Here is a 26,561-nt window from a genome sequence, read left to right on the forward strand (position 1 = left end):
TTATGTATAGGCTAAGTGAGTTTGATGTTGTATTTTTTTGGCAAATTCCAGCAAACCATGAAGTGGCTTCACGTGAGCTTCTGTTTGTCAGACTGCATATTTTACTCATCTGTTCGGATCTTTGACTCGTCTGTTTTCGGATCAATAGGTGCGTTCGACTTGAAGCATGGCTACAGACGGCGGTCAGCGAGAGCAGCCGCTTGCAGTCGGGGTGGAGTTGAAATGGACACGTCAAGCCTGACACTTTCTGCTCCCGTTGGTGACGCTCACGCGGTGTTTGCATACTCTATCACAGATGAAGTGAATAACATGCAATATTTGTCAAATACACAGACTTTTCGGAAACGTTTTCATGAGCAACAGAAACACTTTTTATATACTGCTTAATACATATACTATTGAAATACTAATATAGTGGGGGTATATATGCTTTCATCAGCGTTTATGATAAACGTGACTCAATATAACATAACATTGCGACTACAGTAAAAAAGCTTTTACTGTTCTAAAAACACAGATTTGTGAGCATTATTGGAATTGAAAAGGTTAGAATAAACCCGAAACACACGTGATCATTGTCATGCGGTGAATCTGGCCAGTCGTGAAACAGCTGTGTCATCATCAGCGCTTCTGCAGTCGCTCTAGAGAAACTGCTGAGTCAGCCGGCTGCTCTCGAAATGCTCTCGCGGTACTTTGATGCCACATGTGACAGTGACGAGGTGTCAGTGCCGGTTCAGGTCGGACTAAATTTCTAACCGGCATGCACTGCTTTCAAGTCAGCCGCCGATCGGTCTACGCAGTGCTGCATGAAGTCGAACACTCCTAATGACTCATCTGATCGGGTCTTTGACTCGTCTCTTCTCGGGTCTTTGACTCGTCTGTTTTCGGGTCTTTGACTCGTCTCTTCTCGGGTCTTTGACTCGTCTGTTATCGGGTCTTTGACTCGTCTCTTCTCGGGTCTTTGACTCGTCTGTTTTCGGGTCTTTGACTCGTCTCTTCTCGGGTCTTTGACTCGTCTCTTCTCGGGTCTCTGTTCAGAGCTCTGGTCCAGCGGTCCCGTTCCTCACGACTGTCTTTCGCCTCAGTTCTTCGCTGAGCTCTGTTTAGAGCAGGTTTCTGAGATCTCGTGATGAGGTTCTTCTTCTTGCGCTCTGCTCTTGGGCTGAATTTAGTGGGACGGCCCATCCTGGACAGATGCACAAATTGTATATGATTTCACAAATCTTGTTCTTTTGACACACTTCTGGTAAGTTCTGATCACAGTTTCCTCATGTGAGGAAGCAGATCTGTACTGCACTGAATGACGTGAGACGAGTTCACATGTGCATTTATTCAGGAACTGAAACACTCTAGTCATTCTCTAATATTAGATGAAAACAACACTTGAACTGAATTGATCTGAATAATGACTCTCTTGTCTTCTGTAGAGCTGCCTTACAGCTGAAATTGAATTTGTCTCATAACTGAAGAACTTTAAACAGTTATTGAACTGCACTGAATCTACACTGAACTGACTTGAGCCGGATAATTTGTTGTATTTGTTTCTGTTATCTTTATCACTTTGAAGCTGCTTTGAAACCGTATAAAGTGCAGAAATACTTGTGACTTGTCTTAATATCACTTCATGAGTAAATAAAAACCGATACAAGATATATATCTAAAAAATGAATTTGACGCATCATGCAAGCAGAGCTAGGAGATGCTCATGGTAACGGCAAGCTCGTTCATAACCCTCCTGATCTCACGACTGTTCATGTCTCCTGTAGTTCACTTTTAATGTTAGTGTTCTTAAAAACACTCATATATTTGCAGTACGTGATGATCTGACCTCAGTCTGACCTCGTGTCAGAAACGCTCACTATCAGTGCTTTATCTTCTTTAAGACCGGAGCAGACTACCCTAATCGGTGACTGTCGTCGCTGCTCACCGGTGATGATCTTGCAGTGAGGACGAGTCTCTGAAGTCTGAAACTTACAGTTTTGACCTCCAATGTGTCAAAAGTTCAAAGCAAGTGTGATTGCTCATGATATGATTAATGCCTACAGCATTTCACTGCTGCTTCTGTCATGATTCTGTCATGAAATCATGATTCGCCCAAAACTTTCATCATCTCATTCTCATCAAGAGAACAATAACAATTTCATAATTGCTCTAGACGAGAATAGTGGAGGTCACACTATGACAGATTCACTTCACTTTCGCTTCACAGTGTGTGATGGACACAGACTCTGAGGTTCGAGCTTCAGACTCTGATTCCATCCTTCAGAGGATATCAGACATCTCTGATGTTTTAAGGCAGATTTCTGAAGACTTTTTAGTTGAAGTGTTCAGAATGATCCAATAATTTATCAGAATTATCAGTGTGTGCAGTGCACTATTTCTCTCTGACCATTTGCAAAGTCAGCAAGTGTTTGAAAGCCAGATCAGAAATGAAAGGGGTTTCAGCATTAAGCTCAGCGGAGGTGAAGGTCTGTGATGTGACTCTGACTCTGCCGTTTCTCATGTGTTTCTCATTTCCTTTCAGGAGCAGAAATAGTGTTGCACGTCAATAATATGATGATATTACATATTTTTTCATTCCTGTACACAGTTATGTCTGTGGTTTGATATGTAGTTGATATAACTCCTGTCATTAAGACAGATTGTCAGTGAAGCTCGAGCTGATCAGCTCCTACAGAAGTGTCTGATTCTTCCTGAATCTCTTTGAGCTCGAGTGTTTGTCCTGCAGGAACACAACCGTGTGTGTGAGGTGACAAACTCTTGGCAAACAGGAAGGATTGAGGGGTGTGTGTGTGTGTGTGTGTGTGTGTGTGTGTGTGTGTGTGACCTAAGGAAGTTTGTGATGTCTCAGTTGATGAGTCACGTTACTGCTGGTTTGACTGCAGAGGAGTTACTCATGGTGAAACACTGCAGAATAACACTGTAAAATAAATTAGTCATTGGCATTTAGTTATGTAATCTAGTCTGAGTAAAACATTAATAGTTCTGATCAGAGGGACTCTTAAAGGAATAGTTCAGCCAAAAATGAAAATGTGCCCACTTGGGCACATTACATAATCCACAAGTCGTTCCATCTCAAGTGGTGCAAAAACTGTAAAGATGGTTGCATTTTTCATTTTAATATTGTTTAATTTATTTATTTATTTTGTATTGGTATAGCAGAACCGCCCTTTTATATTTTTAAGCACATTGGTTGTGTTTGTCTCATTGCTCACAGCTAGGCATGTGACTGTATCAAATTTTCATGTTGCAATAATTGCTGAAGCTGTTATTACAGTGTACGGTATTATCACGATATTGAAATAAGTTGCAAAAAAAGTGTTGTCATAATATAGTGTAACAGGTTTAATAACGTTTTTCTTTTAACAAAAAGAACTGAACATTTAAATGCAATAAAACAATATACAAAAAAAATTAAAGTAAACAAATGTTTCACACTGATTTAAGTGCAAAAGAATTATAAAGAACAATAGGTAACACTTTACAGTAAGATCTCATTAGTTAATTGCACTGACATGCAGGTTATTGCACTAAAGTTAACAATGAGCAATAGCTACAGAAGTTATTATTCTTTGTTAAATACAACTGTTAGTTCATGTTAGCTCGGGTTCATTAAATACAGTTAGGCTACAACTTTTTATTTTAATAACGTGTTATTAAATGTTGAAATGAATTAAGATTATTAAATGCTTTAGAATAATTTTTCATTGTCAGTTTGTTAACTAATTAATTAACTAATGTTAAATAATGGAGCCTAAATTTAATGTGAGACCTAATAATAAAGAATTAAAACATTTTCAAACAATATCTAGGGCATGTTGTAGTCCAGATTAAAATGTAAAAAGTTTGAAAATAACCTATTAAGTCTAAATATTTAAGTATTTGGCGCTGTGATGAACACCATAGCCAATACAAAAATCTGTCTTTTTAAATCATTTAAATCCTGTTCAGAATCAGAAAGTAGCGCAGCTGCTTTGTTTCCCGGGGTTTCCAGGGTGACTGCTGCATTTCTGCTGTTCAGCGCCATCTGCTGTCAGAGAGTGAAAGTGCTTTCATTCAGCACGTCTTGTTCACTCGTTCCACCATGCGCTTTTCATCCGTGCTTGTTTACATCAGCGTTCATGCATCTGTGATGCAGCATTGTGACCAGTTTATGGGAAAAGTATTCTCAATACATTCAAAAAATCTGAATAATTTCTAATAAATTATTATTCACGGTATTTTGAAGTGCCCATGATAACCAATATCGTGCTTGTTCGTTATCGTGATATATCGCATTACCAAATACCAGCACATTAGAGCTATCACGATTCCTCGATTCCATTCAAGTACTCGATTTTAAAAAATCCTCGATTGCATTTTGCCCGTGTCGATTAACCGGCAAAATACCGGAAGTGGCGCATTTCACGGATGAGAATCCATGATCGTTTTCCACGGATGCGTGTTGTATTAAACCCATTTAAAAATCATAAAGCGCAATGCTATTGTGAATTTACAAAGGCTACGATTAAATTAAATAAATATATGCGATGCAGGTTAAATGTATGCGCTTTATTTACATGCGTGTAGGGTAAGTTCACAGTAAATGCTGCTCCGCACGAACTGTAATCATTTACATGTATGGAGCGTCTCAAACTCCAACTCTGCATGTTGTTTTGAGTTTGGGTTTATTATAACGTTCATCTACACAACATGCGGAATTTCATCAGATTTGTAAGGTAAATAACTTATAAACCTATGCAAACACAGGAGGTTAAGTTAAGTTAGTTAAGTTAAGTCGTGACGTATTGTCAAGTATGGTGAACCATACTTCAAATTGGTGCTCTGCATTTAACCCATCCAAGTGCACACACACAGCAGTGAGTAGTGAAGAAATGCGCACACACACACACACACACACACACACACACACACACACACACACACACACACACACAGTGAACACACACCCGGAGCAGTGGGCAGCCATTGCTCCAGTGCCCAGGGAGCAATTAGGGGTTCGGTGCCTTGCTCAAGGGCACCTATATATCAATGCATCAATATCTTTCTCAATATGCTAACTGTTTATCGCTATTTCAAAATAAAAGCTCAAATCCTCGCTCTGAGTTGATACGTTTTACTTTTGATGTCCACATATTCAAGAAATTACAGTGGCTATAGCATTTCTGTTGTAAAGAAATGGCCAAATATTAAAGATTAAGTGGACATTTGAATGAAATATTGTTTGGTCAGTATTAAACACGGATTAGATCGTGCAGTAAAGTGTAAAACAATCGCCAGGCCGTTGGCGCCCTCTGCAATCATTTATGATGCGTAATGCTGTTTGTTTATAATACATTATGTATTTTAACAGTTTTGTTCAATAAAACCATATAATTACTTGCTTTTTATACTTTATTTGAACTAAATATTATTGCCTCATTGCTATTATATGTGACCCTGGACCACAAAACCAGTCTTAAGTCGCTGGGTTATATTTGTAGCAATAGCCAAAAATACATTTTATGGGTCAAAATTATTGATTTTTGTTTTATGCCAAAAATCATTAGGACATTAAGTAAAGATCATGTTCGATGAAGATATTTTGTAAATGACCTACCGTAAATATATCAATACTTAATTTTTGATTAGTAATATGCATTGCTAAGAACTTTATTTGGACAACTTTAAAGGCGATTTTTGCACCCTCAGATTCCAGATTACAGCCAAATATTGTCCTATCCTAACAACCCATAAATCAATGGAAAGATTATTTATTCGGCTTATTCAGATGATGCATAAATCTCAATTTCTAAAAATTTACTGGTTTCGTGGTCCAGGGTCACATATGTATTTTATGTTATTTTATGCTTGGGTATATTTTTATTACTACAAAAAACAAACATTATAATTACCTGATTACTCGATTAATCGGCAGAATAATCGGCCTATTACTCGATTACCGAAATAATCGGTAGTGACTGACAGCCCTACAGCACATGTTGATGTTTAGGTGTTTATGGAGAGCTCTCTTAATAAAGATCTATATTATAAATCGTTAGGAAATCGTACTCTAGACTCTCCATCAAAGCCTTCAGTGGGTCTGTTCATGCTGTTACGGCAGTTAATGCATCTTAGAAATGAGTTGAGTGGCAAGTGGTTGTGTCATGGGGTCAGCGGTCCGAGACTGAGCAGGTTTCAGTGCTGTGGATCCTGTGTTTGTTTGTGTGTGTCACTGAGTTCAGCTGAGCGCTGCAGGACCCGTTAGAGAACAGCGGATGACATAACACAAACATCACACTTAGGGCTGCACAATTAATCAAATTTCTAATCGCAAGGATCAAGTTCACGCTGATATAATACTAAATTCAGCGTTTTAATAAACAGTGGTTTACCGGTAATGCAGAATGATTTTAACAATGGAATGATTAGAAAATAATCTTTGGGGTCGAAGACCGCAGGTTTTGTTTCACGTTTTCATGATGACCACGAAAATAACTAAAAATACAGATACGAGTATTGCATAGTTTTAAACTGCAAAGGTTCTACTTTTGTGTATAGTCTCAATAACAACAGAACAATGTGCTTTTGTAAAATAAAGAAAACACAGGATGCGTTCTCTGCAGTCACTGGGAATTTTCTTCACTGGCACATTAATAAAACAGCCTGAATCTCAGTGAATATGTGCCTCACATACATGATGCATATGTATAGAAAGCTTGACATGTCTACCTTTAAATAAACCAATTCAAATTGAAAACAAATATTCTCTGATTAGGCCTATATATTCTGTATGAAAGTAAGGAGAGGTACAGTTTCTCCTGTAATGTGATCCCGCCTCACACTGAGCGCTCTGTTCACATGTTAATGATCTGAGATCAGCAGGTAAACATGTAGATGCCCCTGAAAAATGGCATCAACACTACACGGGTTAAGACACACTCTGGACAGTGAGGACTCTTCTCGGAGTGACTCAATGACGAACGTTTGCATTTTGAAGAGTCACTGATATAATTCCTGATAGTAGCCTTTTATTCTTAACTTCATGAGTTAAAATGTTGCTCGGCTATATATAAAAAGCTACATATTTTGAGTTGGACTTTTCCAAACAGGCAATTGTCAGACTAAAATCTGCCAGTATTCGGAGTAAAATATTTGTTGAAATATGAAATATCTCCTTACAGGCCACTTTTAGTTTTAAATGTTGTACAAGGTGTGTATATAAACTACTGTATGCTATATATAAACATAAATATGATAAAAACTATGATATCCCTTACGAAAATTAAAGTTGGTTTTACTATATTAAAAGTGTGGTAACCATGGTTTTTTATTTTTTTATTATTTTTATTTTTTTGCAGGTTAAGTATTGTGGAAAACCATGGTTAATTTTTCAAAAGGGATATCGATGTTTAGATAATATTTCAAGACATTTATATAGCTGAATCACAATAAAGCTCATCTGAACTTAAACTAGTTTGATTATAGTAGCCTATTTGTAATTAGTTTAGCCTACTCCTTTCAGTACGTTGTCTATGTGTAGTTTTATACTTGTTTAAACTTTTACTGCAGAGGTAGCCTACAACAATTCTCTATGTCTCAACATATATAGCAGAATGACAATAAATCTTACTTGACCTAACGTAAAAATAAAATTCATTTTTGGTACACAGTTGTCGCTATCCAAAATACATCTGCATTTTAGTATTACAATATATTGTGACAATTTATTGTTATACCCCTGCATTTTTTGGAATGTTGAACAATTGTATCAACATATGTAGCCTATATATTCTATATCCTGCGATTCAACATAGTATAAGAGGTACAGAGAATGGATCAGTTTTTATAGAGAAAGACTGCCTAGTTAAATGTTTAGCCATGTCACTACCAATTTTTGAACTAATCAATCATGTTAACAACTTTACAGCACTTATTGTGAATTTCACTAACATTGTAGTGGGGACGCTTTGTGAAAACACCTAGGCTAAATGGATAATTATAGATATAGTAAGACAGAAACTCACCTGTTCCCCACTCATGTTGGTCTGCTGTATTCCCTGAAAAGGTAAACAGGTGTTTCGGGTCTCGAGAGACTAGCGTAAATTGACCAACAGCGCCATCTGTTGTTTTTGGATTGCATTTGTGAGAAAATCTGTTTGCACACATGTGAGAAAATCTGCCTGCACGCATTTGTGAGAAAATCAAGTCACATTTCGTCATAAAAAGGCAAATGAGTCTCACAGTTGTAACACACAATACATATTTGTCCATACCTCTGCATTTTCTCTCAAATAGAGTTTTGTATTTGCAAATCGGTTTGCATTTGTGAAAGTCGAGTTTTTCTTTGCAAAGCAGATTGTTTATTTGCAAAACACTGGATTTGTTTGAATATTGGCACAAAATTCGCTCCATATCCAACACCTTGTCCAGTCTGTTTGAATGGGGGAATCCTGTGATCTCAAAAATGGCTTGCCACAATCACAGTTAAACAACATATTTCAAATCAGCAACAAAATCTGACATGAACGGTCCTGTAGATGTAGGTTCTTGTTCTTGTGAGTTAATTAGTGTATATTTCAGGCTGGTGAAACTCTGTCAGTCTGTCACATGTTTAAACCCAGTGATGCATTGACTTTACCAATTAATGATTGGCTCCTTTATTTAGGAGGCGGGACTTAAGGCCCAGTCACACCGAGGACAATGACTGTAATGATAAAGGTACATGTAAAACATTAGCAGAGTCCACACCGCAGCTGTGTCGATAACAACGTTGGAATCCCTTTATCAGTGTTTTTTTTCCTTCTTTTTTTTTTTGTCCAGCTGATGAACGATAAACATGTTGTCAGCCAATCAGAATCCATCCTGTTTTAAAGATCTCCAGCATTTAAAGTAGCAGACAGTAAAACTGCAGCATTATATTAAACAGGACCATATTGTCTGCTGGTGTAGGTGCTAATACAGTTATAGTTATCATTATAGTTATCGTTCTTGGTGTGAACGGGGCTTTATTCTACCCTTTATCCAATTCATAATAATGTGAGTGGATCATCTTTGATCCGCATCGATCATTTTCACACATCAGCAGCAGAAAACCCTTAAGAAGATGTGACATTATTTATATATTTACTACATCAAAGTGAAACGCTTGTGTGTATTGTGTGTTCATCTGAAGATTGACTGCAGCATGTGTGTAAATGCACTTGTCTCAAAATGCATGTATTATGTGAAACCTATAATGTCCATAGCGTGAAAATATTGTAAACTCAGTCATTTCTGTCTGATTACAGATAAAGCATGTGACCTGTCAGAGCAGATCTGTTCATTTGTGTGAATGTCAATCATGATCAAACCGTAAAGAATCGCTCGCGTCTGATATCTTCAGATTCTGTACGCGCTCTGTTTAGTGCTTTGTTCTTGTTGTTATTAGTGACTTACTAAAGTTTGGAGCTATTATTAGAGTAGTATTGGTTGATTAGTAGAGAATTCCTTGACACCATAAAGTTGTTTTCAGTTATTAATTTGTAAGTATTATAAAAACTCTTGTATAACTAAATTAAACATGCCAATAAAGAACTGTTCATTGGCATGTTTAATGTGCTTCATTCGGCTTCTCTTATAACAGAGTTATTTAAATGGTATTTCTTCATCAGTCACGGATCGGGGGCATCACTGGGAGGAAATCTTACTGCTGAACGCTAGTCTGATTACTATATATCGAATTATTCATCAAACTTTCCCTGATCATATTTCAGCGATGATCTCCTGTGTTTTCTGTCAGCTGTTCTGAACCAGAGCTAGTGATGCCAGATTTGTGACTGAATCACTCTTTTGGTCTACTCTGTCAAACGTGTTTATGAATCAAACTGAACGAATCAACTGAATCACATAGTTCACCCAAAAATGAAAATTTTTCTGGTCGACTAGTAGTCGTTCATTTTAAGCATTTGTCGACTAATCGCACGTTTATTAATAAACCGTTTAAATCATTATAATGAGCCTTTAGTTGCCTACATAGCCTAATAAGTGCTCGAGCACACATAAAGCTTGCCACAGCGCACCACAGAAGTAATGATTATGAATGTGTCAGGGAAAACCAGTAAGGAGACATCTTTAATATTTTAATAGTTTTATAAACTAGTGCTTTTGTTGTTTTCTGTTTAAGAGATTAAGTCGGCGAAACTGACTCGTCATCTCTGCAGTAGTGGATGCGCCTGTGTGCATGTTTCATATGGATTACATAATCTGAGAATATTTGTTTTTCATTTGAATTTGTTCATTTGAAAGTAGACATTTCACTCTCTATAGATATATTTAATGTCTGTAAGGCAAAGATATACACGGAGTTTCGCGCTCAAGTTCACAGAGACCAAGACGGCAGAAAGCGCATCCTGTTTGCTTTCATTATTTTACAAAAGTGCGTTTTGTTGTTATTGTGAGTGCACACAAATAAACAAGTCTTTACAGATTAGAAAGGTGTATTATCTGTATGAGCAAAAATGAGGGAGTATTTTAAGAGCAAGTGAGTGCACCGGAGCTTCAATCTCTCCTGCAGTGAGCTACTGTTCAGACATGCTCCACACAGACACTATAGCACACACTTCTCTAGGTTAACATTAGATTGAGAGGCCATGTAAAGCTGCTAATACTTACATATTTCAGATGATAAGTCATGTTTGAGGTCGATGAATGATAGGCGAGTGTTTGGATGTCCTATGTACTGTATTACCACATAGACCAGCCGTTATAACGATCTGTCCGTCACGGACGGTATGACTACGCCGATGGATGATATATTTTTTTTTTTCTGTAACCAATAAAATTTTGGTCAACCAAGCCTCTTCTGGTCGACTAATGATTAGTTGACTATTAGGGGCAGCCCTAGTAAATAATGACAGAAATTTCATTTTCAGGTGCGCTAACCCTTATTGTAATTCATAAGTTTGTTTGGAGAACACATCCTCGTGTTCAGTGTGTTTTCCAGCATAGTTGTGTTGAACGTGCTGTCGTTTGTCTCGGTGTGATGTTGATAGACCCGACTGCACCCGATCGGCACATATTGCACAGCAAACTGCTATTAAGTCAATAACAAGGTGTGAAAAAAAAGAAAAGAAAAAAAAAATCCCTTAATGATGTTTTATTAACAGAGTTCGGGAGGAGCACGTCAGATACTTAGCCTAATTAACACAAGAGGAACGCACTCATAGGTATAAATACAGCTGACATACCTCTATTCATTGACGGTTAATCAGCATCCCTCCACCGCCCCTTCTCCACTCTTGAGTTCTTACCACACTTATACGGGGGGCTAATCTGGGTTCGGGCCATTCCCGAGCTTGGAGCCCTTCCCCGGACAGCACGCCAATTACGCATTACTATACTCCAGCTAATTATATGTAAGTGTGAACTCATGAACTACAGTTAGTAGCCTTCTCCCTGACTGCGATGCATACAATCGTCCTATAGCAATACATTTCCATCCATGTTATCTGTTCCTCTCTCTTGCCGACTGAAAGAGCCGCCTTAATCCACTCATTATTCCAGCTTCAAAAGTCTACTTGCTGTCACGGTTTGAGATGGATGACTAATGCAACTTCGCAGTTTTTTTTTGTTTTTTTTCTTCTCCATCTCAAGTCAACTTCGACTGTTGCGTTTACGCCATAATAACGATACTTTTTGTTGGTTGTAATAAAGACTGAGCAATTATTTTTTAGCAAAAAAAACGCACAGAAGAAGTGTGTTACACTTTACTGTGTGCGTGTTTAATAACAGGTGCGTCTCTTCAGTTTTTTTTCTTCTTTTTGTTTCACATCACTCAAGAAGGAATCCGTGATCACCGTCCGCGCTCTGCTTCTGGCGGCTCGAGGTAACGCGTGTTTTTTTTTTTTTTTCACCTTATTTCCCGCTCACACTTTTCTCGTCCTAATTTTACAAACTGCAAGTTACAAAACACACGCATGCTGACTGGCACTGATCTCTGGCGCGTGCGGTGTTCTCCGATCGACTCAGGTATTACACACAACGTTAAATAGACCCGGGACCCGAAGTAATAGATTGGGACCCGACCCGGACCCAGCTGACCATTTAAAATATAGACCCGAGCCCATACGGGTCCCGGGTCCTCCGTGAAGACCTCAAGTCTGTCCGTCACGCCGTGATGATGATCAGATCACAGAAGGCACTGAGATGGAAGAGCATTATGGTACATTGTATGGCATAAAAACGCAGACATTGAAAAAAGGATGTATTATTTTTCTGTCTGCCTGTTTTTGTAGTTCTTCTAGTGTGTATTATGTTGTGCATATTTGTTTTGAAAAATGTGAAAATTGGAATAAACTAATTATTTAATCTTTAAAGGGGAAAAGTGAGGTTTGTGTCTGCTGTTAAATGATATGTTTGCTGAAATGGTTCATTAGGACAGTCAGATCGCACGGCTCGTTTACAGGACTGGACAGAAGCGGTTTGAGCTTTATTTCAGTTTCCTCTGTGAAATATTCATCGCTGCTTCCTTCTCTAAACCTCCAAGGCTTAATAAATGACCCAGAGGCTGCGCCTGCGCTGACCTTTGACCTCTGCTGTTTCCGGCCTGATGAAATCATTATCAGATGGACGGCATTTCATGTGAAGAATATGTGCGTTTCATGTCTAACAGTGTGATCTGTGGGGTTTCGTCCGAGTGAAAGAATCAGCAGCACACTGTTACTGACACATGAAAACAGTCCAGCCTTCGTAAAAACACTCAATTTATAGATTAACTGCCCCAACTGATTGGCATTAAATGCAATTTGTAGGTGAAATTAAACTTTAAATAAGGTGTTTCTAAAGTTACTAACTCTAAATACTTGCAAAGCTGTGGATTTACAGTGTAATTACATGTTGTTCTGGAAGTTCCCACATTTACTGTAGGGTTAGGGGTTATAGTTAGGTTTTGGGGTAACGGCTGGGTTATGATTGGAGTAAAGTTAACAGAGTAACAGCAAAAGTTCATTTAATGCAACTACTTGTAATTAAATATAATTACAGTGCACCTGCATTTATGCAAGTATATTGTATCAAATGAAGTAGCCTACACTCTAGTGAAGGCCACCTAGTTAAGTGTGACCATCATTACTACAGTTTTCTCGCAGTTATTTTCATCAGCCACTGACAAAATCTGCCCTAAATGAAGTGTTTTTGTGTGATTCACCTAAATATCAGCCGAGTATTGTTATATGTCATTGCCACTGAAGCTGTAGTTTTGTGTGTGAGAGAGCAAACAGGGATGTGAGCTCTGTGTGTGTGTGTGTGTGTATCACTGTATATATTAGGGGTGTAACGGTACACAAACATGATGGTTCGGTACTCACCTCAGTTTTGACCTCATGGTTCAGTATGGTTTCAGTATAGCAGGAAGGAAAAAATTACATTGTTTGTTTTATTTAACAATGGTTTACTGAACAAATTGCTCTCTTTAAATAAATTCAATTAAAATTTTCTTGAGGATAAAAATCTACCTCCGCTTCTGCTCTAAACTATAGGGAGCCCTTTTACATTACTATAAGTAGGGATGTAACGATGAGCCGCGAGCCGTTTGAAAATAGATTTTAATACGTGACGATTCAAATCGGTTGAGATGCCAAACAAATCGTGATACAATTGGAGTTTATATGAATGTATCTCTGAGGGAACTGACTGTCTTTAGAAAACTTTACGTGGCAATTTCTTGTCATCTTGCCTCTGAACGATGCATATTAAAGTTGTTCATAAGCACAGCACTGCTTTTATTACAGCGGTAACCAAGGAAACACTGTATCATTGCTGTTCATAAGCGCCATCTGCTGGCAGAGAGTGAATCTGCGTCTCATTCAGATCGTCTGCTGTTTCATTCGGATATGTTTTATGTAGTACAGTTTCACAAAACTAAAGTCAGACTGTTTTTGCTTCAAATTTTGAAATGATACAGTCTAATTTAGATTAAAAACTACTCATGCTGCATCTTTGTTTAGATGATGATTAAAATGCAGTGGTTGCCTCATTTTAAATGGAAGGAGCACAGACAAAGCCTTAGGCTCCGTTTACACTAGTGCGTTTTCATTTTAAAACGCATAACTTTTGTCGTTTATACTACTCCGGCATTTTCAAGGTCGAAAACGGAGACTTTTAAAAACGCTGCAGACCCCGTTTTAGTTTGAAAACTCCGGGGTTGTGTTTCAGTGTAAACGGACCAAAACGGAGACCTTTGAAAACGATGGTCGTGGCTGCCCACATTCTCTCTGCGTATCCTTGACGACCGTGTAAACTATAACATCATGCTCACCATCTAAATAATAGGCATCTACCTATACATATCTATGGTTGTTCCTGCACGAATGCTCATGTGACATGCGTTTTCGGTTGTGTAGTGTAAACGGAGATCATTTCTGAAACGCCAGTGTTTACGAGGATCGTTTTCATTCTACAACTCCGTTTTAAAGCGAAAATGCACTAGTGTATACAGGGCCTTAGTTTGTTTTATGAAAAGATTTACATTAGATTTATTTGTGGGTCCGTATACTTTTGCATCCATTCATCTTTCGTTTTTTAACCCAGAAATGAAATACGGAAAATGCGGTTTCTTCCATAATGGTTCGAACTCTGATGAATAGAATAAGCAGGAACAAACTGATTTTCATTATTCAAAATTCCTATTTCATTAAAAATCTTAAAAATTATAATGCTTTTTTTTTTTTTTTGGTAATGTATGTGAATGTAAAATAAGTTTAATTTCTACCTTTTTTGAGTGTTTCTATACAGACGCACCCTCTCGCGCTACTGACGTAGCTATCATAACTGCTTTATGAAAACATTTAGCTTCGATATTTTTATGATCTTAATAATTTTTCATGTATGAAATACACATTAGATAGCCCATTTCTTTGCAAATAACTGTATCCTGGACAAGTTCTACAGGAGAGGGAATGAAACGAAAGCAAGAGAAGGTCAGTTTAAAGGGGGAAACACAGTTAGGGGGGAACGTGATTTCTACCGAGGGGAACGCTAGAGCCCTGCATTTCAGCCTGACGGCCCCGACGCCTTCGATCGGGCCTGTTTTCACGTCATAGTTCAGACGCGGGCCGGGCCTCGGGCCTGTTTTAGGCTTCTCTTTATTTTTATATTTTAGACATCCATCAATTAGTGATGAAAAAAATTGCCGCGCTGGTGGAAACAACACGAGACCGTGCCGTGACTGTGAAGAGCGGCTCGACGGTGTTTGGAGTCCCGCAGCAGCAGAGAGCCGTCAGCGCAGATAATTTCATTAAAGTGATAGTTTAGTTTGCAAAGATCAAAGCTTGATCTAGCTCAGGACTGTTTTGATTATCATAACTCTATAAGGTACTTTAAGAGAACTTATTTTGTGAATAAAATTGTTTATCTAAAAATAAAATGTCTTATCACTTACCTTTATTTTGTTTCTTATCCATATGACTTACAAAAGGAGATGTTAGGCAGAATGATATGTCACTGTTACTTTTTCATATAACTAATTACATGGTGAATGAGAGAGTTTCTCTGTCAGTCATCTATTTTGTGTGCCAAATATATTTATTTGTATAATAATTGTAATTACGTAATATGACTTTCAAAAGCTGAAGCTGAACTCAACATTGTAACTAATTGCAAAAGCTGAATAATCAGTCAGTGTCTACTGATCAATCAGTGAAATAATTGACAATTAGTCGAGTAATCGTTCAAATAATCGTTAGATTAATCGATTATCAAAATAATTGTTTGTTGCAGCCCTAATTGAGACGGCGGCGCCAGAACTGCAGCTGATATAATGTGCGCTGTAGCGCGATACTACGATATTTCTTCAAAAGCAGATCGTGGAGACATTTTTATCGCCCACTATCAAAAACCGTCATATCGCACACCCCTAGTTTACGGTGATATGTCATGCCACATCAGCATCAAAACAGCATTTATTGTCTGAATTTCCTGAAAAAATTGAAGGTACATGTGTACCGAACCGAAAGACCCGTACCGAAAAATTTCAGTACGAACACGTGTACCGTTACACCCCTTATCATGTGTTGCTTAAGTATTTTTTTTCTTTAATTGCTAATGTGATCTTTTTACACACAGACTGAACAAAATGAAGCATTGCTTGGTAATTGGTTGAGCTGAATTGGTTTCATCTAATTGTGTTCTTGAATTTTTGGTTGATTGTAATCCATTACATCCCTTTCTATCAGTTATCTGACATTATCAAGATGAATTTGTTCTGACGCAGTTTAACTCGGAGTTCTTGTCATATTTTATTACCATTTTCTAAACTATAGCAAATAAACTGTGATAATGTGAGAAACGTTGAAGCGTTTTGATTAAGATATACATCATTAAATGCAAAAAGCCCGGCTGTGCTTAATGGGTACATTTTTGTATTCTTTAAGCACACACCTGTTCCCATTAAGCTCACATCATGTTTTATTAAAAATTCTTGTTTATTTTAAACAACCTTTTAAAAAAAAATGTTTTATTTGAAGGTACAAAGTCAATCAAAAAAAAAAAAGTCTGTAGATTTGAGCTGACATATCTGATAGAAAATCACATGTGATGATCACAGACCCCAATTTGTTTAGCTTCAGACTATGATTCCATCCAGTTAGAGAAGATCAAAATGTTTGATATTTTCAGCCAATTTTAGAAAGCATATAGTTTTCATTTGTTACGTGTCTCCTAGCAACAATGCATACATTTCTGTGTGAGTTTGTTGTGATGGGAAGGAATTTAAAGTCAGGTAGTGTATGATCCTCAGTCGCCCAATTTTCCTTTTGCCATTTACAAAGTCAGTAAGTGTATGATGCCTGGTGCTTTCAAAATCTGTTCAGATTTTAAAAGTCGTGTAGTGTCTTCCAGCCTTTAGTTGCTTTTTTCCTGGACAGATGCGACAGGGTTCTGATGGCTCCTCCTTTGTACGGACGTCGGACGACATGCCTCTTTCATCTTTGGGCATAAACTATAGTTATGTCTCGATTTTTCTCGTCTTATAGCTGTGAAAATAAGTTATTAATCATTTTACAAAGATCAACTTAAAGTGACGACCATCAGTTAATATGTAAAGTCTGTTTATGAAGTATTTACAGACGTTCAGTGTGGAAGAGCTTAAAGAGAGACACTGAGCTTAATTGGAGCAGCAACTATTTTTTATAAATTTCATGCAATTTATTAAAATGACAACATTTTGCAAAATAAATAATCTAGGTCATGTATTAAGTTCATACATATTTTATTTTGAACAACTATTATTAACAATATCTATGAAATTATACTTTTTCTTACTGATGTCACTGAAGCTGTGTGATTTTCATAGTCGTGCACCTTTAAGCTCACCTTACAATAATATGAAATCTTTAAAAATTACAGCACTGTAAAACAATAGACCAGCAATAAACTGTAAATTTATAATATTATGGATGTAAAAGTACAAGCCAGTAATGCCTGTGAAGTAATATGTTAGCGTAGCACACGATCTTATACAGCTAGTCAGCTAACGGTGTTCTGTAGCATCTGCGCTGTGTTGCTAAAACTATCTTTTGGATCTAATGTAATTATTTCCCACATCCAAGTTCCAGGTTATAATATGCAAAAGTCTAAACATTAATCTCTTAATTTTACAATAAGTAGTGAAACTTACCCAAAATAAAGGCTTAAACATCTAAAAAACACACATTTAAGGAGCTCCTCTTTTTGGTGAAAGTTTTCAGACAGCTTTCAAAATGGCCGCCAGACAGTGTGAACACATGGAGACTCGTATCTGTGCTATGATCTGATTGACTTGAAATTACAGGAGGAATATAGTAACAAACACATTAATTGGTTAAGATATCAAGTAGGAAAATAATTTTTTCTCTCTCTTTATAATCTGAGCTCAAAAATGGAAGTGTACTTAATGGGTACATTTACCCTATATGTATATACCGCATTGACCCGAATATAAGACAATGTTTTTTTTTTCTTGGAAATACATCTGAAAAAACATGGTCGTCTTATATTCAGGGTCTAAACTTTGACATGCCAATAATACACCACAACAATAGGTGACGCCAAACACGCTTAAAACGAGTGTGCCATGAAATATGTAATGTAATGTGTGTTGTAAAAATTGAAAACAAAAGAAGAAGAAAAGCTTACAGCGGCACGAGTCGTGACTGCCATGTTAGTCTGATGGGAACAAACTTCCTCTTTAAGTGATTTTAAAACATAAGACAGTACCCAGATTTGAAGACTACAATAAGATTTCACTTCTACTGTTGATAAAATTTTGGTAGGCTACTATGAGATGGATAGCCTAAATGTTATATAATTCAGATGGGCTACCTGTTATTTTTATGGTATATCAAAAAGTGTATATTTTTCAATATCATTGTTGGTACATTTTACCAGTATTTACCATACTTTCAAAACTAAAATTAAAATGGGAAAAATATGCAATAAGAAAATAATTTAAGAAAAACACGTTTTACAGAGAGAGAGAAAAAACAAACAAGATTTGGTTTTCAAAAAGCCTTTTTCCAAAAGGTACATTTGGAAAAAGGGGGGTCATCTTATAATCAGGGTAGTCTTATATTCGGGTCTATACGGTATGTATATGTATGTATGTGTGTATGTACGTGACCCTGGAGCACAGAAGCAGTCATAAGCAGCACAGCTATATCTGCAGCAATAGCCAACAATACATTGTATGAGTCAAAATTATACATTTTCCTTTTATGGCAAAAAATCATTAGGATATTAAGTAAAGATCATGTTCCATGAAGATATTTTATAAGTTTCCTATCGTTAATATATCAAAACTTAATTTTTGATTAGTAATATGCATTGCTAAGGACTTCATTTAGACAATTTTAAAGGCGATTTTCTCAATATTTAGATTTTCTTGCACCCTCAGATTCCAGATTTTCTAATATTTGTATCTCAGCCAAATATTGTGCGATCCTAACAAACCATACATCAATGGAAATATTATTTATTCAGCTTTCAGATTATGCATAAATCTCAATTTAAGAAAATTGACCCTTATGACTGGTTTTGTGGTCCAGGGTCACATATATAAATACATTCTGTATGAGAAGTGGTGGTGACGGTGGCGTGTTGTGTGCCGCAGTGAGAGTTTTGCGCGTGTGAGAGCGGTGGTCATGACTCGTGATGACTCCAGCGGCGGCTGGCTTCCTCTGGGCTCCGGCGGACTCAGCTGCGTCACCGTACACAAGGTCAGCCGGAACGAGGCCGACGGCTCCAGCGCAGCGGAGTTCCTCATCCACGGAGAGCGGCTCAGAGACAAAACGGTAACGTGACCTCATCCTCTTGACACTCACAGGAAGTGTTTGTTCAGCGCACAATGTTGATGTAACTGCATTCAGCAATGTTTACTGAGGAAATCCCAAGATCATTCAGGCAGATTCCAGTTCAGAATGAAGCAGATCCACACGCTCACATTTCACTTGAACATGAACATCAGCTGATAGATGCTTTTATTTTCTTAGATTTCTCTCAGAAATACATCACAGTTTCCTTTTACTGTCGACTTAAACTTCAAAGTGTTATTTTAGTGTCATTCTTATTAACATTGAATTAGTTTAGGTAACAATATTTTGAGAGTCCACTTTAGACATTCTACTTACTAGTACCTTCCTAACTACATGTCAAGTAACTCCAATTAGAGTATTAGAAGACTCTTAAGTTAGGGTTAGTGGAATAAGTTGGCATATACTCACAAAGCGACTCAGTCAGTAGATTGTCCATCAAGTGTGAGCAGACGGTCACGAGTACTCTGATGACTGCTAGCTGACATGTAGATGCACAGTTACTGAAAGCAGATTGTCTAAAGTGGACTATTGACTTAATGGTCTTAACAACTTAACAAACGCTTAACAGTCTTTTCCCGTATTAGGGATTTCCTGGAGCGGCATTAATTCTATTACTTCCGAGATGCAAATGTGGATTTTCTGTGCGAGGGCGCCCTCTGGTTTACAGTATGAATGAAACACACATTACATGTGTTTATAGCACTAAATAATGACCAATCCATAAAAACAATACTTCTCTGAAAAGAAATTTGAAGTAGACATATGATAATCCATGTTTTTCTACAGTGTGCAGAAGTCAATCAACACTTATTTATACAGCCCTTTACAACACTCAAGGTGAACCAAAGTGCTTTCCAATAAAAAGAGAGCAATAAAAGCAAAAATATAAGCCAGCAAAAATAAAAAATACACACAAATGTCACAACATTGCTAGATATTAAAAGCTAGTCTAAATAAATGAGTTTTAAGCGTAGATTTAAAAAGGCCCAGGTCAGTAATGGTGCGCATATCGGGGGGGGGAAGCTTATTCCAGAGTCTGGGCCCAGCTACAGAAAAAGCCTGATCACCCCAGTGTTTGTACCGTGACCTCGGGACTTCCAGCAGAAGTTGATTTGTTGACCTAAGAACCCTGTTTGACTGACAAAAAGCCAGCATCTCAGTTACATACAGTGGAGCAAGGCCATTTGAGAGCTTTAAAAACAAACAATAAAATTTTAAAATCAACTCTAAAAGAAACTGGAAGCCAGTGGAGTGAATAAAGAATCGGGGTGATGTGCTCACGTTTACGTGTGTTAGTTAAAAGACAAGCCGCAGCATTCTGCACCAGCTGAAGGCGATTGAGGGACGACTGTGAGACACCAACATAAAGTTCATTACAGTAATCTAATCTTGAACTGATAAAAGCATGAATAGCTTTCTCAAGGTCAGAGTGATTCAAAAAAGGTTTGACCTTGGCCAAAAGACATAGCTGAAACAAAACTAGCTTTAACCACGCTGTCAATCTGGTTATCAAATTTCAGGCTACTATCAAAAGTCACACCGAGATTTCTGACAGTTGGTCCAAGCTTGAAAGTCAGCGCATCAAAGTCAGAAGTTACAGATTCTCCAAATAAAATATATTCAGTTTTTTTCTCATTTAGATGAAGGAAATTTTGCTCCAACCATAATTTAATGTCATTAATGCAATCAATTAGCGACCCAGCTGCGTTAGCATTTTTTGGTCTCATAGGCAAATAAATTTGAAAATCATCAGCATAGCAGTGAAAAGCTATATTATGCCTAGCTATAATGGACCAGAGAGGCAGCATGTAAAGTGAAAATAAAACAGGCCCGAGAATAGAGCCTTGTGGCACCCCGCAAGAGAGAGAAGTGGTGGAGGAGGACGAGTCCCCAATCACTACAGAAAAGGTTCTGTTAGTCAAGAACTGCTGAAATGCAGTACCCTGAATGCCAACAACATGATTAAGGCGAGACAGAAGGACTTCATGGTCCACTGCATCAAAGGCCGTGAGATCAAGTAGCACTAGAATAACAGGGCACTTGGCATCAACAAACCGAGCAATATAGTTGTGCACCTTTAACAGTGCAGACTCAGTGCTATGTCGCGACCTGAATCTAGACTGAAACTTCTCAAAAATAGTTACTTTTTAAAAAAAGAATGTAATTGTATAAAAACAACTTTTTCTAAAACATTTGAGAGAAACAGTAGGTGGTAAACTGGTCTAAAATTAGACAAAACGGAGGGATCCAGATTTGTTTTTTTAAGAAGAGGCCTAAAGACAGCATGTTTGAAAGCAGCAGGGACAGATCCTGAGCTAATACATATATTAATAAAAGCCAACAGAAAAGGCCCTACAGTGGTAAAAACTTCTTTTAGCAATTTGGTTGGAACAAGGTCCAAGGGGCAGTTTGTAATTTTCATGTTGCACTACTTCATTAAGGAATGATAGTGAGACCGATTCAAACTGTTCAAACACCACAGCATGTGCTGCAGCGATAGCTAAGTCTGTTCCAGAGCTCTTGCTAGTGAGTTGTCTGACAGACTCCACTTTATTAATAAAAAAAGTGAAGACAATTCTCACAAGTGGAGACTGAGGAATCAATCAGAGGACAGGTGCATGGGTTAACAACAAAACTAATTGTGTTAAACATCACCCTGGGACAATGGCCACTATTGGTGATAATCTCAGACAAAAATTTCAACTTTGCCTCCTTCACAGCCCTCTGATAAGCAGAAAAACAACCCCTTAATATTTCCGGAGACATATGTCCTTCTTCCATCTCCGCTCCGCCTGTCTACAACGTTGCCTAAGGGCACAAGTGGCATCATTTATCCAGGGATCTGCTCTTAGCTTAGAAGATCTGAGCTTATAAGGGGCAATGAAGTCCAAGATTCCAGAACAAGTAGAGTAAAAAGATGAAAGAAGGTCATCAGGGCATGCAGGAGAGACAGATCCATGGAGGGCACAAAGTTTAGAGTTCATAAAAGCAGCAGTAAACTCTTCAGCTGTTGAGGAGGTGGGAACGTGACGATAACACGGTGAAACAGGAGACCTGCTGGCTGTTGATGGTGGGACTGGAAATTCAATAATAATGGGGAAGTGATCTGAGATGGCAGTCTCAGATATTTCAGTAAGGGAGATAGAGAGCCCATGAGAAATAATAACGTCCAAAGTGTGTCCAATAAGATGTGTGGGTCGATCCACTAACTGAAATAAATCAAAAGATGTCAAAAGAGTCGTTTAAAATCAGTGGCCAACTGATCAAACGGACAGAAAACATGGATGTTAAAATCCCCACAAATCAAGAGTTGGTCATATTTAGGGACAACATCAGCTAAAAACTCAGAAAACTCTTGAATAAAATTCTTGCTGTATTTAGGTGGACGATAAACAACAGCACCTAACACGGGGCATGTGAACTCAATAAAAAAATAACTAGTTCAAAACAAGAATTATTATTTAGTTAATTATTTATAGATAAAAGTCAGCATTTAAAATTGTCTTTAACGACAGAAGCCACGCCCCCTCCATGCCCAGACGCTCGCGGGGAGCTAAAAAGACGCTGTGAAGACGCTGTTGTCACCTGGTTTAGCCCAGGTTTCCGTCAACAAGAGAAAATCCAAGGAGTGAGAAATAAGTCATTTAAAATAAAAGTTGTATTTGTAAGCGATCTGGCATTGATCAACGCAAAATGCGTTTAGGCCACACTGCTGGGAGACGCGTGCAGTCGGGCGAAGATTCTCCTTTACGGAGTGCCATAGGCAGGCACGTGTGTACTCAGCGTCGAGAACAGCGGGTCGAAGCCACCGGTGACAGTATTCCGAGGAACGCCTCACGACGTAGCTATCATGCTCTCGAGAGAGCTCCGTGAGGCAACGAGGATCATGTGCCGAGGACTGGATCAGGTAGGCTCTTCTTAACCTGACAAGTCTACCACCTCTTATGCCACGCCTTCTGCCACGCTTTCTGTAGCGATTAATGGTAGGCAACGGGCAGGAATGGCGGTGGCGTCTTAGACTGTCCGTTAGAGCCACAAATTGTAGGTTTCATCACAGAATTCCTTGTATTCAGAAGAGTCTGGCGATCATATACTAACAGCGGTGATGCATTCTGTGCAAAATGTGACAAAATTAACAATAACAATAGAACACAGAGCAAAGGTAGACGGCCGGTCAAACACAGTGGCACCATCTTGCCCATCATGGTGCCCATTCAAGTGTACTGGAGTTTTAATTAAAGTGAACTGGTTTGTTTGTTTTTTTTAAATAGCATTTAAAATCACAAAAAATACTCTAATGTGCCAAGCCATCAAAGCCAAACCGAGGTCCTAAAAAAACTGAGTACTAACCTTTCAAAAATATTTAACATTAAATCTTTTATTTTGCACATTGTGCAATTACGATTTTGACATTAGCCATCCAGGAGCTTCAGGTAATAATGCAGCTATCTAGGAATATATGAATGAACCCGTCCCATCCCACTAATGGTACTCAAAGTTTTTCCAAGGTTGACAGGTCTGTATTTGTAATTGTTGTAAAAAATTTTATTTTAGTATTTAAAACAAAATGAAAATGTTGCCTTGGGAACTACCAGAAATGCATTTTTTTTTCAAGTGATGACATTTTTAGTTGCTGTGTGTGGAGGCGAGTGTTGGTTTGATGAGCGTCAGACGTGAACCGCGGTCTGTGAGTGACCAGGCCTCGCTCTGGTCTTCAGGTGCTGCTGGACTGCGTCATCAGGAGGGATCTGGTGTACAATAAGGTCAATCCCATCTTCCACCACTGGAGGATCGGCAGCATGAAGTTCGGCCTGACCTTCCAGAGCCCAGCGGACGCCCGAGCCTTCGACCGCGGGATCCGGCGAGCCATGGAGGACATTAAACAAGGTGAGCACCCCAGCAGCGGCGGTGTGACGTCAGTTCTGTGCGTTTGAGACGCAGACACATGCTATCACATCTCAGCCACGAGCTTTAAAACATTCATGGAGATGTTTTAAAAATGTAAAACGTGTGCGACATAAGATCTCGTTTAATGTTACTCAAGTGTGGCTTTCAGTTACTTCATCCACCTCTAAGTTAAAGTACAGATATCTTACCAGAAAATGACTTTGCTAGAAGTTGAAGTCACCGTTTAGAATATTTCTTGAGTAAAAGTTTTAAAGTATGTGTTGTTTATTGTAGTTGAGTATGTACAGTATTTTATTGATATTAAACGTACTTAAGTATTGAAAGTAAAAGTACAAGTAAATGCAAAATGGGAAAGTAAATATGTTTATATAGTTTGAGCAGCAAGATTGTGTTCAGTTTGAACTCTTTCTTCCATTTTGTATCTTTGGGTAAGCATAAGAGGCACTTCATCCGTCTCTTTCATTCCAACATCAGAAAACATTTCTAGAATCTGCATCTGAAATAGCATTTAGGTGTATTCACACAGTTTAATGCGTCTCAGAGGGAGATGCATTTAACCTGCAGTTAAAAATGCATTGTTTTAAACAAAACGTTGAATACTGATATTTGAAGTGATGTAAAACATAAAAAAAAAGTTGAAATGTGAAATTAACACCTCCAGGTGGCAGTCAACAGATTCATTCAAACGGCTGAGTCATTCAGGACCGACTGAATCAAACGACACTCTTCTTGTGATTTTATAGAAAAAAACTAGGAAAAAAAACGTCACTCTTTGTGTGATGTAGATTAACCATATTAAATGAATAAATATAAAAGACATACAGAGGCATTTTTGCAGTCTACAATTTGGAATGCCTTGGATTTTGATGATTCTAAATGCGTTTTGATACACTTTTCACACTTGAAGTGGTTAACCCTGGGTCATCCTAAACCCTGCACTCCTGGGTTTCACACTGCTCGTACTATACCCGGGTTAACTGTTAATCCTGGGTATTCATTAACAGATGTTTCACACGGTACATTCCTAAACCCCGGCTTAACGTTCTTATTTGCGGTGTCACTGTCACAGATTGGACGAACAGCAGGCAACCTGTTTACATGGATTTTCCCGCGTCTTGCCAGTTATTAAAAAAAATACCACCCTTTTAGGTTTAGCTGGTTTAAGCCTCATGAGAAGCACAAAGGCAAGACATCAAAGACAAACCTCCTCATCACTCCAGTTCACACGCTTTCCGTCTTTTGACATTTCTTACTTGGAGTTTTTTCAGAATCGATTAATTTTCTAACATTAAGAGTTATTTTCCTGCTTATGACAGATTAGTTATGATTATTCAAAGCAGCTTTGCTGTGATAAACAGGAAAATAGCATGTTAATGTTAAACTCAGCCATTATGAACCAAATTCAGATTGTCGTTGCATATTGAGTTTTTGAATCAGACGCCGGCGTTGGTGAAAGACTGCTGCGCATTTCACGTGTGTGTGTCCAGGTTACTGTCTGTAGATCACACACGATGACGTCACCGCTCGTCGTGATGTCAGCGCTCGTTTGCTGAAGTGGAATTTTCCAGCGTGTGTTGTGTAACGCGCAGCTTCTTCAGTATTCCTGCTGCATGACTCCAGACTGCAGCCTACCGGCTCTCAGGAGCCTGTTACTGTGGCAACCGGGACACAGCGCTGCTGGACGCGTCACTCAACACACACACACACACACACACATTTGTTTTTATGAATTGTGGGGACATTCCATAGGCGTAATGGTTTTTATACTGTACAGACTGTATATTCTATCGCCCTACACCTAACCCTACCCCTTACAGGAGACTACAGGCATTTTTACTTTCTCAAAACTCATTCTGTATGATTTTATAAGCCTTTTGAAATATGGGGACATGGGGTAATGTCCTCATAAATCACCTTCTCCTTGTAATACCTGTCATACCCATATCATTATACAAATTTGTTTCCTCATGTCACACACACACACACACACACACCCTCATGCACACAACACACTTACAACACTCTCACACACACACACACACAAATATGGTTAATTCCACTGGCATAATGGTTTTTCTACTGTATTTTCTATCCTATCCTTTCTATCTATTATAAGCTTGTTTCCTCATGAGGACCAAGAAATGTCCCCCACAAGGTCAAAATTTACTGGTATTACAATACTTGTACTATCCACTCACAAACCCCTCGTGTTAGAGGCCATTATAAGACTATATGATATCAAAGTATTTCATTTAAAAATAAATAACACACGCATAACAATGTCTGCAGTGAACATAATATTTACTCAAATAATTGTATAAAATATTATTTGAAAAATGCATCAACATG

The 26,561-nt window shown here is 38.1% G+C and overlaps 1 protein-coding gene across 1 annotated transcript in view; it reads left to right on the forward strand.

Moving 5' to 3' along the window:
* Positions 1-26,561, forward strand: part of spred1 (sprouty related EVH1 domain containing 1) — a 51,273-nt gene that overhangs the window by 8,976 nt on the left and 15,736 nt on the right. Inside the window, exons 2-3 of the mRNA XM_058749232.1 lie at positions 19,103-19,283; positions 24,023-24,191. Of these exons, the coding sequence (XP_058605215.1) occupies positions 19,103-19,283; positions 24,023-24,191 (350 nt within the window). The remainder of the gene's footprint in view (positions 1-19,102; positions 19,284-24,022; positions 24,192-26,561) is intronic.

Source organism: Onychostoma macrolepis, chromosome 17 (genome assembly GCF_012432095.1).
Source record: "Onychostoma macrolepis isolate SWU-2019 chromosome 17, ASM1243209v1, whole genome shotgun sequence".
Taxonomy (NCBI): domain Eukaryota; kingdom Metazoa; phylum Chordata; class Actinopteri; order Cypriniformes; family Cyprinidae; genus Onychostoma; species Onychostoma macrolepis.